Source organism: Anopheles gambiae, chromosome 2 (assembly GCF_943734735.2).
Source record: "Anopheles gambiae chromosome 2, idAnoGambNW_F1_1, whole genome shotgun sequence".
Taxonomy (NCBI): domain Eukaryota; kingdom Metazoa; phylum Arthropoda; class Insecta; order Diptera; family Culicidae; genus Anopheles; species Anopheles gambiae.
This window is the reverse complement of record NC_064601.1, coordinates 99,701,610-99,716,148: the sequence shown is the minus strand read 5'-3', so window position 1 is coordinate 99,716,148 and position 14,539 is coordinate 99,701,610. Positions and strand designations below refer to the sequence as shown.

Sequence of the window (14,539 nt, the reverse complement as noted above, 5' to 3'; positions counted from 1 at the left end):
AACCTAGCAAGCGACTTTCCGACCGACGGGTGCGGTTTTGACTGCAACGGTCCTGATAGTCTGACCAAACGGAGCCCACGTTTTGCAGGCTAAAACCGCCAAAACCTATCTCACTCTGCTTTTATCCTCTTGTGACTCGCTATATCTTTCCCTCTCTCTTTCCCTCTCTCTCTCTCTCTCTCTCTCTCTCTCTCTCTCTCTCTCTCTCTGTACCAGGAAAAATAATAACCACGCTTAATCCACGAATGGCCGTAACGCGAAATGAGAAGTTCTTGCAAAACACACGGGATCCAAAAAAACAAATGCCACAGCGATCCCGGAAATAATGGGGAAGCGCCAGCCAAACCCAGATGGGACCAGATGGGAAAGTCAGCACAAATTTTCCCGCGGGAATTCACACTGCAGCAGAAGCTCGCCGACAGTAGTTGACACCGGGAGCGTTCGTTTCGTTTCGCTAATGAAGCTGTAGTAGCAGATTGTAGCTACTACACGTTTAATGGAATGACTGCAGCTTTTGTACGGGTTCGGGCCGCGAATGTTGGCAGTTCAAGCAGTCGTTTTAAATAAGCAGTTTGAGAGCACAAAAAAAGAAAGTTCAACAAAAAAGCCTCCATGCTGTTCGTTTATAAAGCCGTAAAGTTTGTTTGCTGTTTTTTTTCCCCCAACCTGTATGACAAATAGAAACAAATATTGGGTAGGTTTTTGCAATTTATAGAGGAATTTTCCTGCAGTTAAAATAGCAACTTGTTGAAATTTACGCTCTAGAGCTGCCTGTGCGTCTCTAAAAGGCCATTTGTTCGATTTAGTACGCTGCTTCATGTACTACCATTTCCGGAATTGAAACTAAATATCGAAATGCCTATCCACGTGGCACACGTGCCACAATCGGAAACGAGCCCCAACAGCACATCGGCCTTGTAACACACAGTCGGGCTGCAAATGTGTAGTTTAATGGCGTTGTTCTGGTGCATTCCCAACAGGTCCGCTTGACTCCCGGCTCCGTCTTGTCCGCTCGATCATCCGTGCTCGGAGAGTCAACAAAGCCCCGGGATAACTGTAACAAACGTCCTAATGAACAAATCGCTTGCCGTGCTCAACGATCTGCTGCAGTGCTTGTATGTGTGTGTGTGTGTGTGTGTGTGTGTGTGTGTGGCACCGCATCCTGACAGCTCCACACGCTTGCACACGCAGGGCCTGTCCGATGCAGTTAAGCCAGTGCACATCGAACCAAACACACCAGCCTAGGGAAGGGGCGGACATGTGCGCTGTCGACACATTCGTTTCGGTGCGATTTAGTTTCAGCCTCAGCCGGAGCTTCCCGCCGGAGCAATGGGAGCTTATGCCGGGCGAAACACAAGCTGTCATTGAACCGGCCGCCACTGTTTGTCGTTGCTGGTATGGGAATTTCCTGTGGAACATGCACGCCGGGGCTTCGGAAGTAACTGTGGAAACGGACTGGTGGAACACACTAGCGGCTCACGTTGCATATCCTTTGCATTACAATTGAATCCGGTATGAGCTGCTCTGTTTCCTGCTGCTAGAAGGGAGCGCTACAAATCGATACATTATCATAGCTGGTATATTAATCCGATTGCAATTAGAGCCAAGTAGTTAGTTACAGTTAGTAACGATGGCTTTGCGTCTCGATTCACGCTCATTTTCGGATGGTTTGACATTACACTCCTTTTGTACATTTTGCAAGTTTCTTTCGCAAAATTGATCACAAATTTCGATGTACATTTTTTCGGGATAATCCAGCTCACATCGTATTGCTAAAGAAACAACGATTTAAGAACAGATAATAAAACTTGGAAATACGAAAAGCTCGCTCATTACACGCGCAACACTCGTTCAGTTGGAAGGAAGGTACGGGAAAAGTAGTAATTAATAATTGAGTCGTGGAAAAGATTAGCAAAGTGGACAGTGGCTGCTACTCTGCTTGTACAAATAATCCTTAGAAACGTAGTAGATTAGTACTTCGTGGATGCTATCATGGCGAATAATCTATTTGCTAAATAAGTGGAACGTCGAGTACTTCGCAAATAAATGGAATATAGGATGCAATTGTTCGTTTGAAGAGATGTATGAGTACCTTATGGGGTAGTACAATTTTTCGGTTGGAGGCTCAGTTTTAGATGTTCGTTTAGGAAGAACATTACGGACTTACTTTCATATTAATGGGCTGCAGAACAGAAGCAATATGAAAACAATTGTATGATAACAACGAGCAGATATCTAGTGATAAATTGCCACAGGGCTCAATCCAGCTTGTTTAATTTGTTTTTATGAAAATTCTCCACATCGTCTCGAGGTAAGATTTACAGGGTTATCAGCCCAACTTCTTCTTTGGCTCAACAACCGTTGTCGGCCCAGGTCTACCTGTCAACCCAACACCAAAAAGAAAGTATTTCAAGCTCGTACAATACTTTTCAAAACTATATACCGTTTCAGTAGTTAGATGGGCAGAGTGAAAGCTACTGAAATAGATATTTTCTTATAGATATATTTCTAATTTAATTTCTAAAAAAAACTTTAAGGTGGTCCTGTAAACCAGTCTAATCTTACATAACTTAATAACATGATTGTGATAGGCTCTAGGCCCTTATGGCCCGTCTCTCACATAGGAAACACTTACCAGCCGGCTGCGTGGTAATCAGTACTGAAAAATATCATGAGAATCATGTGATAATCACCACCGAAAACAATTAACATATCCGTGGCAGCTTGATGTTCATTTTTGATACCCAATGAAAGTGTGTCATGACATGTCGAACGCAACGTGCGAGTCCAATACTTTAACTGACAAACTGAGCTTAATGCAGGCGCAATCATAATCATGATTTTCCTGGCTGTGAACAGTGCCGCCACTGTTTCAGTCACCAACACTCATGACTGAAACGAAGCTCAAATCAGCTCACGTACACAACTGAGATGATCAGAGGTGAGACTCAAACAGTTGGTGGACCAATCACATGCTTGGTGACATTTTGTTTAGCACCCAGCTCTTGGTCACTCACTTGGTCACGACATTTTCTGTAGGTGATAATAACGACATTTTTGGAATATACTTGGCGTGTGGTCAGAAGTATCAAAATGAGCATGTTTCCTCGTGCTCTCGACAGACCATCGAAGCTGACAGAGAGAGAGGAAACAAAACGTCACCAAGCATGTGATGGTCGCAATAACTGTTTGAGTCTCACCTCCGATCATCACAGTAGAGCTTGTGACATCATTTTGTTTCAGCAGGAATTTGTCATGACAATATCAGTGACGTTTTGCAGAACTGATCACAGTAAAAAAAAAGTCATGACAAAGAGACTGACCAAGCGTTGGCTGCTAAAAGTTCACCAAGCATTATTGGACACACCAACTGTATGAGCCTCTGATTATCATAATTCAGTACGGGACGCTGACAAGTATTTTGTTTCTATTTAGAATTTTTTAGGACTTTGACAGTGATATTTTGCAGCACGGGCGATACTGAATAAACCATGACTGCGTAGGTTGTCACGCCAAAAAGTAGAAAACCCAGAATAAAACTCTAAAAGTCCGAGTTCGGATATGCTTTGGCATCAGTCTATATTGCTGGATTAAGACAACGATCTGATGATCGCCTGGCAACACAGTTCCTTTGTTACGTTTTACGGAAGTTGTGCTTAGCAATCGCTTAAGCTGCGTAACTTTGAACAAATTTCAAACAACGATAACCCGCTACTCGTTGGCAACTAAAACCCTAATACCACACAAGTTTGCTTGTTAACACTAAAGCAATTAGCAAAAAAAAAAAAACAAAACAAAACAAAACCATCTCCCGCCATAATCATCCAAAAAGCTGCGAGCCGTTACTTACACGACGGGTACACAAAACGCACAACTTTTCCGAACCACAGATTATCGAAACGAAAGCCCCAAGAGTGAGAGTGAAAAAGGAAGCAGAAACTGTACCATTTTAGCGGTAATTTAATTCGGCCAACTCCCTCTGGTGCTCCCATTTGCTGGAGCGCTCAGCAGTACCAACCACGGCGCTGGGCCAGTAAACAAACGCTAAATCAAACACTCCACTACAATCCACAGCAGCGAGCGAACGACCAAGCGGTACGAAGTCATGTGCGAGCGCGTAAGGTCAACAGCAAAAGCCCTACGAAGTAAGCTCCGGCCAGGCCCGGTGACGCCAAGGATGTGTTTGGAGCGCGCGAACGCACACACACGAAAGCAGCAAAAAAACCCCAGCAGAGCAGTTCCAGCCCACGAAACCAGGACGCAGCAGCAGCAGCACAACGATTCGTGAAGCGTGTCCCGTACGAAGGACGAAGCGTTTAGCGCATTCCATTCACACCACAGCCTTGCCCTGCCCTGCCATCCACCACCGTTTTGTAGGCAAAACGTAAACGTACTGTTTTATGTACTACTTCTCCACGAACCGCCGGGAGTGGGCGGACAATGAATCACACACACACACACACACACGCTGCTCACTTGAAAGCCTGTGCTTGGGTTTCGCGATGGTGGCAGGACATGTACGAACGCCGCCCAAAGGTGGGCAACGTGTGCACTTGTGTGCACTTGTGTGCTAGCTGGCACAAGGGGAGAGGAAGGAGGAACCCAGAAAGCAGGAAAGCACTCTCAAGACATCAAAAGAGCATCCACATGGTAAGTGCAAGGCACAAAAAAGGCCGGGCGTCTCCATCACGCTGACAAAAACGGTTACACGCTGCCATAAAGTCGGGACACACACATTAGTGGCCGCTAATCTTCTTTGGTGCTAAGGACAGTACTCGGGATGTGCTCTCGTCCGTTGCGGTGGTGTGGAGGAAAAAAACAACAACTGGAAAAGCCTCCCCGGGAGACACATGAATCACACGGACCACATCGCTTGTGTTGCTGTGTAATCTCAGCTCAAAGTGTTGCTCATTCCAACTCTCTCCGTCCTTGGGATTCAAACACTAAACAGAACACACAAAAAATGCATTGAACCGTTGCACAAGTGCACAAGAAACAAAGTGAATGTTCAACGGCCAGCATCAAGCAAGTAGAACCAGCAGACCCGTAGTAGTCGTCGGTCGCCGTCGGTTCCATTGGAAACGGGATTCACGAGTAAATTGGATTTTCCCGCGGTACTCTCAAGGGGAGGGCATACCCGTACTAACAACCCACTTTCAGGGAGCCCAACCGCTGGTCGCACGTTTCTGCCGCAACAAAAAAAAAAAACACCCAACCGAACGCTCTTGTAACGGTTTCTGTCGGTGTTTTTCCTCTGCACTGCACTGCACATTGCCTCAATCAACAATGTTGCTGACCTCGGTGCTCGGAGTTTGGTTGCAAAGTTGGTGCAGCCTTTGTGCTGCATTTTGTCGATCGCCTGGGTGTCATTGACCCAGTTTGCGGGGCTGGCCTACATTTACCCGCTGCAACATCGAAGAAGGCTAAGCAATGCGGGCGAGTGGTTTGGAGATGAACTGAGTTTTCATGCTTGCTTTGATGGGATTGTATTTTTCTGTTCACAAAAAAGCGCAATTTAATTAAAATGGCAATTTATGACAAACAGAAAATGCAACTGTGTAAGTGCTGAACAGTCCAACTAACCTTGTCCAAACTAATTGGCTGGTTTTGTGTGTGTGTGTGTTTGTCCTGTTTGTTCCGATGCTTCTAATTAGTGTGTCGTTGCTCTCATCCGTGTGGTCAGGAGATTGAAGGCTGAACTTGTTTGTATCCTTTCCATGGAGCGGCACCACACACACACACACACATGCACGTTTCTACTAAAAGTGGACACACAATACACACACACGCACACACACACAACAACACAGACCGGAGAGTGCTCGCCTGCGCTCTGGGAGTCCTTTCTGCACTCCGGGTGCTAACAACTCTCACGTGGTACGCGTGGTACACACTTCACACAATCACAGACACGCACACACACACACACATACACACTCTTGCTTTCACTACGGAATCGCGCTCTTGCGGCCAATCACGTGCTGTCGGGTGGCGAATTTTCCATCGAAACGGCAGCGCAGCGGGTGACGACGGCACGCGTGACCGAGGGTTGCTACGATTGCTTTTACCGCTGCTTCTGCTTCACTATCGCATAGCAGCAGTACGCGTGGCATACTGCTCGGAAGATGCTGTCACACTGTACACACACAAAGACCAAATTTTACACCAAGTTTTCACTCTTTTCGCTCACAAATTTCATTTTACACTAGACAGGAATTATTTAAAAAAAATGACACAAAACACATTAAAAACGATTTTTGAACGCTTCTCTTTACCCCCTTTTCAACGTCACATACACAAACACACACACACATCCCGCAAAAGTTTGCGGGAGCGTACAGGGTGTTTTTTTTTTTTGCGCGCGCCCAACAATCTTCGAGCTTCGAGCGCTCACTCGAGCGTAATTATGTAATCCACGAACCATCCCTATAGCCTCCCCGTACCAGCACCAGCACGCGTAATTCACAAAAACACGACCCGAGCAAGGAACCACGGGTCCCGAAAGCGAACCGAACGTGACGCGACGGCACCCACCACGGAAGCTGTGCGACATGTCCACGCACGCGTTCGAGGATACTCACGTCGGAGGTCGTGTCCTCGAGGAGGTCGAGGGGGAAACTACTCTTCGTCCAAATCACGTCCTTCGGAAGAATCTTCCTTAGAGCTGCTCCCGCTCTGCGCTCACACGACCGAAACCGACCGACATCGTCTGACGACACCGCGCCATGCCCGCCCTTTTGGGACGGAAGACGGAGAGTGTCTAATGACCCCGCGCCAGCCCTGCCCCATTTAAGCTGAACGCCTGACAGGCTGGGCTGGGCGAGTTGGCTCGGTTTCGGTTCGTTCAGTGACTGAAAGGAAAAGTCTTGCGATGCCTTCTCCCGCCCCCAGTGCGGTTTGCTTTGATGTGCTGTGGTGTGCGTCTTCTTGCTGGTGTCTTGGAGATGGCGTTGCCTACTAGACTGCAGGGCGTAGTGAGGTGGTATGTCTGTATGTTTGCTCCTGGCGACAAAGCCCGTACGCAGTGAATGCGTCTAGAATGCAGATTAGACGTTGATAGAAAGGATAATTCCTCCAAAGACCCACCTAAAATAGCCGATGACATCTCTTCATCGAAACTTTTCGCACGTACACACTTCACAGTCACACCACACACTCTCCGTCCTCGATCTCCGCGGAGCTCATGGTCACAAAACTCGCGTAACACTTATTTCACGTGCCACGACATTTGGTATGCACACTGTGTATACACACACACACATCTCGTTATGTTCACCCTTTCGCCCATCCCTTCGCGGGAGCATTTCAGCGCCGGGGGGGTTGGGAACCAAAAACGCGACCAGAACAATCAACGCCCCAAAAAGAAAAACAATCGCACTGCTCTCTAATTCCCTGGCAAAAGGGAGACGCCCTACGGGGAAGACATCTAGTTGCGACCGCAGTTGCTCACCGACTGCTGGCGTAGCGAGGATGCGCTCGCCCCCTCACTCGGATCAGTGGCCAGCCGGAGCGCTCGGAAAGCTCGAAAAGCATCGGACGAGGTCCGTGGTCGTAAGGATTCTCCACTAAGCGCGTGGTGCACTCATTCGATAGTGCTCTTGCTCTCGATCGTTTCTCTTGCTCTCAAATCACAGCATGACGAATTTGTTGTCTGTTTTTGGGTGTTCTGGAACATTTCCGGCACACACACACTGCCTCTGTGGGAGCTTTCGGTTGTGTTAGTCTGCATGACGGCGGCTTTCTTTTTACTGGTCCGAAGCGATGAGCGATTGCACCCATCAAAATGGGTAGAAATTGCGCCAAAAAGGTATGGGAAAGAGCAAACGGTCAAGGTTTTGCAAGTCACAGGTAGGACCTGAAGCTTAAATTGGAAGCTTTTTAATGCTGGGAAAGTGTTGGGAAAGCTTCGCATTTTACGCTGTTTTTGGAGTAAATTTCCCATGTTAGCAACATTATTCAACGCTTGCGAGCCATTTTTCAACAGCTGAGCTATCAAAAATGTGTGACAGTTGTTAAGAAACATCTCAACAGTGTTGAACAATGCTGCTAAAATTGAAAATGCGATGTTTTGTTCACAAATTTCAACACCAAAAGAGTAGATATCCATCATCGATTTATTTATTTGCGCGATTTATTACTCTTTATTTATATCATTTAAACACTGAAGACTAAAGCTTACACCTGTTACACGTGAGGTATTTTTGGCGGTACAGTTATCAAACTACAACATTTATCCCTGCCCTGCTTGTAAGGCATTAGGTAAGGCAACACATTAATGTCTGCCGACAGTTGGACGACAGTGGCTTCTCCAAAAAAGCCGATATCTTTGACTATATAAGGCCATCGATAGCTTAAAGCTGTAACTATTATTCTTTAGAAGGCATTTTCTTTCCCACAGAAAGACACTTTTTACGTGTGACTCCAGTCGGACATTTCCTGCCCGGTGTGCATTAGCCGCAGCACATTCCGCTCCTTCGCTATGGCACGTTCCGTTCCGATCGCTATCAGTACTTCCATCAGGGAAAGGACTGTGGAAAGACAGTGGGAAAAAGAAGGATTAGTAAAGGTCAGCTGAAGCAAGGCAAGCTGTTTAAGTGTTTAAGCGTACAGAACAGGGAAGTCAGCAACGACATCACGGTGACCAGATTGGAGGAAAGCCCTTTGGCGTAGCTGTAGTACGCTGAGTACAGGATGACGGCCGCCAGCAGTGCCATCTGGATGTAGGAGAAGTACTTGAACATGGCGATTAGGGCCGGACGCCACAGGCCCGCCCCAATGATCCAGCACATGGCGAAGAAGATGTTTAAGGCACACGGTACCACGAGCTCGTAGATTGCCGTTCGCCCTGCAATGATTATGAAGAGGAGAGGGGAATTAGTACAAAATGGTCTCAATAAGATCAAAGCCACACTCACAGTCAATTAGCAGCTGTTCGGCACCCATGCTCAGTATGACCAGCACGAAGAATATGTTTATGCTACCGAACAGGTAGGTAAGGACACGGAACGCTCGATTCGTCAGCATGGTTTACGGGGCGGTCGGGAATGCACTTGAAGGCACTTCTAGAGGAAATAGGAAATAGGAAACGGGAGATGAAATAATGAATATTTAAAAGCAGGAAGTAGATTCGCTTCATTTATGCGCTGTTTCGTTCATTGATGCCACAAAGTAAGTCACGATTGTTAGGTAGCTGACGTGGACGAATTTTTATTAAGACATTTGAGTTAAAACGGCTACAGCGAGATTGCTGCCACACACAAACAGACAGACACACACGATGAACACGATTAGGCGGGCTGTCCTACGGGCATGTACACGACCAGTCCTTCCGCTGGGTTGAGCCTTTTCCGCAGGTTCTCGATTGTGGAGGACACTATTACGAGCTCTACGGCACAAACCACTGAAATGAGTCCAGAAAGAAAGCAGAAACATTACTATGGAATTGGAATTGGACAGTTGGGAATTGTCTTCATCTCGCGCTGGTGGTGTACATACGGAACATAATACTAAAGTACGCCTTCACCATCATCGGCAGCTTGACGCTTTCGAAAAATCGATGACCGTAAACCACCATCAGCAGGGCGAACACGAGCTGAGCGTAGAGGAATATTTTAAACAGCCTTATGAGAGAGATTTCTTGCTGCAAAAGTAGTGAAACCGGAGGAGATAATGAAGTCGTTTCTCTTGAAAATCCAACCAGAGGAGATCATTACCGTTGCGATTCCTATAACTAGCAGCACGGCCAGTACCATGTTGGCGAGACACGGTGAGATGAAGATTTCGAGCAGCGCTAAAAGTAAACCCAGGAAGCGGACTTCTAGTAAGCTCTATTTACGTCAAATTCAATCCGACAGCTACTCCCAATCCCATCGCATACTTACGCTGCTCATCCAAGTAGTGCATGATCGAGTACACGGTGTACGCCATCGCGACCAGGTTCACTGAGGCGATCAGCACGCAGAGTATTTTGCCCATGGTCATGGTGACTGATACGAGGAGGGGGAGGGCGGCTTCTGTGCGGCTTCCTCGCTGCCGTTCCTACCGAAAAGCAGAAGAAACATTTGGGGCTATTGACTTCGGCAACGGATCGGACATTGATACAGAAGTAGTTAAAGCATCACCCAAGTTCAAATGTTGGAAGAATGTAGAGAAGATTAAATCTATTTCGAATCACTTACCACCACCACCACCACCACCCCATGGACAGAACGAAAGCGAACGAAACGAATGGTTGCTTTGATTGCGCACCCGGCGTGTGTCACACGGGCGTTATATTTATTGCCACTTTTCGCTTTCCGTTACAAAACATCACACATGCACGCACACACACACACACAGCACTCCCTATTTCGATAGTTTGTCCCCATTTTCCCTCCCATTGGCCGAGCGGCGAATCTTGTCTGCTCCATAATTCATCTCCGTGGGTCGTTGGACTCGGCGTGTCACGATTTTTGTCGCACGACCGGCTCGACGGTGTGCTCCACGTCCACCCGGACGAAGTAGAGCAGGGCGGCGGCAAGGCAGATCAGTACGAAAATAGCACCCAGCTGTACGTAGCTGAAGATTTTAACGATCTTCACCAATCGGGGCCGGCGCTGGAAGAAATCAGGAGTGAACCGACACGGTTGATCATTATTCAATTTCGCATTGGGGAGTGCGTGCCGCGGCGCGTTACGCGTTACCACCTGTGGCGCTTCGGCTAGCCTGCGTTACGTACCGTTACTATCCCGATGATGAGCGCTATGACGGAGGCAAAGTTGGCGAGACAGGTGCCGACGATGATGAGATTTGTGCCTGCAAAAAAAAAAGGAATGTGGAATGTGGTCAGCTTGGGGACTTTACGTTTTATTGAGATGGTGATGGTGTTTTATGCTACTTACTCAGCGGCAGATTGGCGATCGGGAACACTTTGCTGGCGAGCGTTATGAAGATGGCTATCAGCGAGATGGCCAAGCTGTACAGGAACACCTTGTGTATTTTGTTGGTGGACATGGTGAGGTCGGTGGCGGTTGGTGAAGGACCAGCAGAAGGCTTCCGACGCTAACGCGAGTCACAGTTTTGCACTAAACAAAAGCAAACCAAACTGCACAGTGCTGTGGAACATGTCCCTTCTGACAGCGACACTTCCTAAACCATTGCTAGCGTAAAAAGAGCTGTTTTTGGAAAGGTTCTACTGTTCCTCGAACCAAACTCGGAAAGCCACTACCGGCTCACAGATTGCGTGTGTCTGTGAAGGCAACGATTTAACTAACAAAGCCGACAAACAAAATGCGTGTCTGGCGGCAGCACGACAACACAAAACGAAGCGAAACTACTTCAGACTACGTGTTTAATGACAAAACAGCGTGTGCGTACAGGAAGGCTGGTGGTGTTGAACAAAAAAAAATAACACGGATCCTTTCCTTTCACCCTTGCGAGGAAAAACGGGTATTTTCGTTCTCGGTCTCTGCAGTGTGCGCATGTGCGCAGAGAGCGCGCGAGCTGCCGTGAGTGCCAGCAGCGAGAGCGCGAGCAGGGCTGTTTGTTGTTGTTTTTGTTGTGGCGCAAACGTCAAACCAGCGACAGTGTGGGATAGAAGTGTTGCACCAGTTTGAATAAGAGCGTCAGGGATGCTTCTCTATGCTGTTTGTTGGATGTAGTAAAAGCAGAAATGCATCATCGCTTGCACACAAAATGCCAAAACCATTTTTAAAACAAAACAACAATCTTTCGGGATTGTTAAGCCCAATTAGAAGTGGTTTAATTCCCAAAGCCGATGTGCACATTTTTGAGACATCACTGTACGCATGTTGTGTTTGTTTACATTGCCTACTTAAATGATTATGCTGAGGTTGGAGATTGGTTTCAATCACATCCCTAAAACCAACATGCATTTTTAACAACAAGAACACACAACTATTTGTGTAAAAAAAACACTTACACGTAAAATGATTCACAAAAAAAGAAGACAACGATACGATTCAAAACAACACTTTCACCAATCAATTTGACGGCACTATACAAACCACCCGATTCTCCCCACTATGCTTCATTCACCGGAAGAACAGCGCACAGGGAGGAGAACTTATAAATAGACTTGCATCATCCAGCGCTCACACGCGTAAAAACAAGCACACGTTTATAAAAAAAAACGATACCCTGATCTGATATCGTGTAAGCAGGATTTTTCACATTTTTCCACCTACACACGGCCGATCTTTAATATGCACACACTCGCACGCATACGAGCTGCCAACTTACCAGCGAAGAGCGCTACAGGTGAGCGATGGAGCAGCGTCCAGAATGCAGGTGCAATCACGTCTTCTAGCTGCTGCACGGGAAGGAGCCTTTTTGTGCCGCTCCTGATACTATTGCTGCTGCTGCAAAACGTCAGTTCACTTTCCAGCGCATGTTTTTCCAGCGCGTTCACAACACGACCTCCCGCTTGTACACGCACGCACTGCCCGTGAACGGGATGTAGAACACGAAGCAAAACCAGCGCCTACGCCAACATCATCGCTGGACCAGCAGCGTGAGCGGGTTCGCGTTCTTGATTAACACGCCACTCACGGCGCCACTCACCCCACGAAGCAGCGCCAGCCAGCTGTCAAAATGTACCACGAGGTGAGTGCCGCTTGTTGTTGGTGAGTGAGTGATTTCCATGAAAAGAGAGCGAAAAAAAAAACAACAATCCAGCACGCCGCACCAAACAAAAAAAAAGCGGTTTGTTTTCAAACGATTATTTTTATTTCAATAATTCAATAGTTTTTGTTTGTTTGTTTTTTAATAATATCATCACAAAATATTACATATTCCATGAAATGGGTGTTCTTTTTGCCATTTTGTCACGCGCTTGCCCCATTCCTTCTTCGCGCCTGCCTAACTGTGGGGTGGGGGGAGATGGATGTAAATGTTTGTGGGACAAGTGTGTATGTAGTGGTGGTGGTGGTGGTGGTGCTGCTGCTTCTGCTGGTGTGTCTGAATGGAGTAACAGTAGGCGCCGAGGAGGGGTTTTTTCCTGTTGTAGTTCAGCTTTTTCTTGTTGACTTTTGTATATTTTAATGCTACGACCTTTGTAAATCTGTCTTTCCTGTTCCGCTAAGTAGCAGATATTTTCCTCTCTTTCTTTGTATTCTTTCTACCGTAGCACTGCAATGCGTGAGATTGTGTTTTATTTTATTTGAGTTTTATGTTTGCTTTTACTTGGGATTAAGTTACTTTACCGTTTACCGGGCTGTGTGCATTACACTACTCTTTATTATAGCCTCTTCTCTTCTTCTTTTTTTGTTTAATTTTCTACTGTTTTGTCTTAACCATTTACATTTGCATTGCAATTCGACATCTCTTGGTTGCTTCAATTTAATTTTCCATTTTCACTACTTGGGTTTGTGATTTGGGTTCAGCTTTTTCTATCACTTCCTCCATCAGCGCGTATCTGTTTGCTTTTAATATCTCTTAGTTTTCTATGTTTTCTCTCCATTTCTATATTTTTCCCCTCCTTTCATTCAACAATTCCTTTCTGAACAACAGTCGTCACATGTCGATACACCTTGTCCCCATCTATGTGAGTAATGTAAGCGTACAAAGCGTTCTACACTGTAGGCGGTTCTACGTCTTCATAATAGTGCGAGCCAATAATGTAATGACTCTCACAATGTTGTAAATTTTTCATCCATTTTTTAAGAATACGCTTATTTAATTCCTAACCATTGTACCACCGTTGTTGCTGTTGTTTTTGTGTATAGCTTCATCAACCCTACGCTGTAGCTAAATGATCAAATCGAGTTTGTTTTGATCAGTGAGCTTCCACTTTTGCGTTCATCAGCTATCATGTGTGTTCTAGCCAATTCTAGTATCTTTTTTTTTGTATTTTCTTTTATCGCTTCATTTAGTTTTCTGTTTCGCTCATTTACTTTGTTTTACTTTCACACTTAAACGTACGCTTCTGGGTGGTTGAAATGGTACATTTAAATCTCTAGTAACAATATTAATTTCATGTCTTTTTTTTGGTAAAATAGCATGTTTCATTGTTCGTGTGCCACATCAGTTCAGGGTTTATGTGTGTGTTTGTGGAGTTTGGAATAGTTATGGGTGATCTTTTGAAAAACATATTCTGCTACAGCTGGCCACAGATATATTGAAGCATAAAAGTGAACATCTACGCTATTTGCCATTTAAAAAGAAATTATCTCTGGAATTGAGTGTTTTTTTTTTTTTAAATAAATCACAATATACAAAGTAATTATGTTGCTACTTTTTGTTATAAAATTTACTCTCTGCTTGACCGGATCTCATCTAACAACGAACAGTGTGAGGATAGTGGCTTGTATATGAGTAATATTGTTAGACGACTAGAATTCACAAACTGCTTCTTCAATTATGGTATGTGACAGCAAAATTTTGGAAATTAAAGCAAAATACTATTCACTTGTTTGATGATAATGTTTATTTTTTGTGTGTTGTTGTTCTATTTACTTATATTTGCGATTGATTAATTACTGAGATGATGTGTTTTATCCTTTTCTGTAACATTTACGATCAACAATTATTTAATGATGCT

The 14,539-nt window shown here is 45.6% G+C and overlaps 3 protein-coding genes across 9 annotated transcripts in view; all 3 read right to left on the bottom strand.

Annotated features, from left to right (window-relative positions):
* LOC1276993 (mucin-19) overlaps positions 1-7,454 on the bottom strand; it is a 172,396-nt gene extending 164,942 nt beyond the window's left edge. For 2 of the 5 annotated variants that reach the window (XM_061647343.1, XM_061647341.1), the window contains exons 1-2: positions 7,087-7,453; positions 5,584-6,205 (exon numbers count right to left, since the gene is read on the bottom strand). The gene's annotated coding sequence lies outside the window, so the exon portion shown is untranslated. Of the gene's footprint in view, positions 1-5,583; positions 6,206-7,086 lie in introns of all 5 variants that reach the window. The other 3 variants (XM_061647345.1, XM_061647344.1, XM_061647342.1) reach the window with 3 other exon arrangements.
* Positions 7,455-8,096: 642 nt separating this feature from the next.
* On the bottom strand, positions 8,097-12,552 carry LOC1276991 (uncharacterized). Of its 3 annotated transcripts, XM_061647564.1 has the most exons (5): positions 12,241-12,551; positions 9,882-10,038; positions 9,714-9,790; positions 9,496-9,640; positions 9,183-9,400 (listed from the first exon to the last, which is right to left on the bottom strand). In XM_061647564.1, exons 2-5 carry the CDS (start codon positions 9,979-9,981, stop codon positions 9,288-9,290), a joined length of 435 nt encoding a protein of 144 aa, XP_061503548.1. In that variant the 5' UTR covers positions 9,982-10,038; positions 12,241-12,551; the 3' UTR covers positions 9,183-9,287. The 3 variants fall into 3 exon arrangements, with proteins under 3 accessions (XP_061503547.1, XP_316413.3, XP_061503548.1); XM_061647563.1 differs by lacking the exons at positions 9,183-9,400; positions 9,496-9,640; positions 9,714-9,790; positions 9,882-10,038 and adding exons at positions 8,097-8,528; positions 8,609-8,845; positions 8,916-9,059 and having other exon boundaries at positions 12,241-12,552; XM_316413.4 differs by lacking the exons at positions 9,183-9,400; positions 9,496-9,640; positions 9,714-9,790; positions 9,882-10,038 and adding exons at positions 8,097-8,528; positions 8,609-8,845; positions 8,916-9,062.
* On the bottom strand, positions 10,232-12,206 carry LOC133391711 (uncharacterized). The gene is made up of 3 exons (XM_061647565.1): positions 10,881-12,206; positions 10,718-10,794; positions 10,232-10,595 (listed from the first exon to the last, which is right to left on the bottom strand). The coding sequence occupies exons 1-3, from the start codon at positions 10,990-10,992 to the stop codon at positions 10,443-10,445; spliced, it is 342 nt and encodes a 113-aa protein (XP_061503549.1). The 5' UTR covers positions 10,993-12,206; the 3' UTR covers positions 10,232-10,442.
* Positions 12,553-14,539: the final 1,987 nt, after the last annotated feature.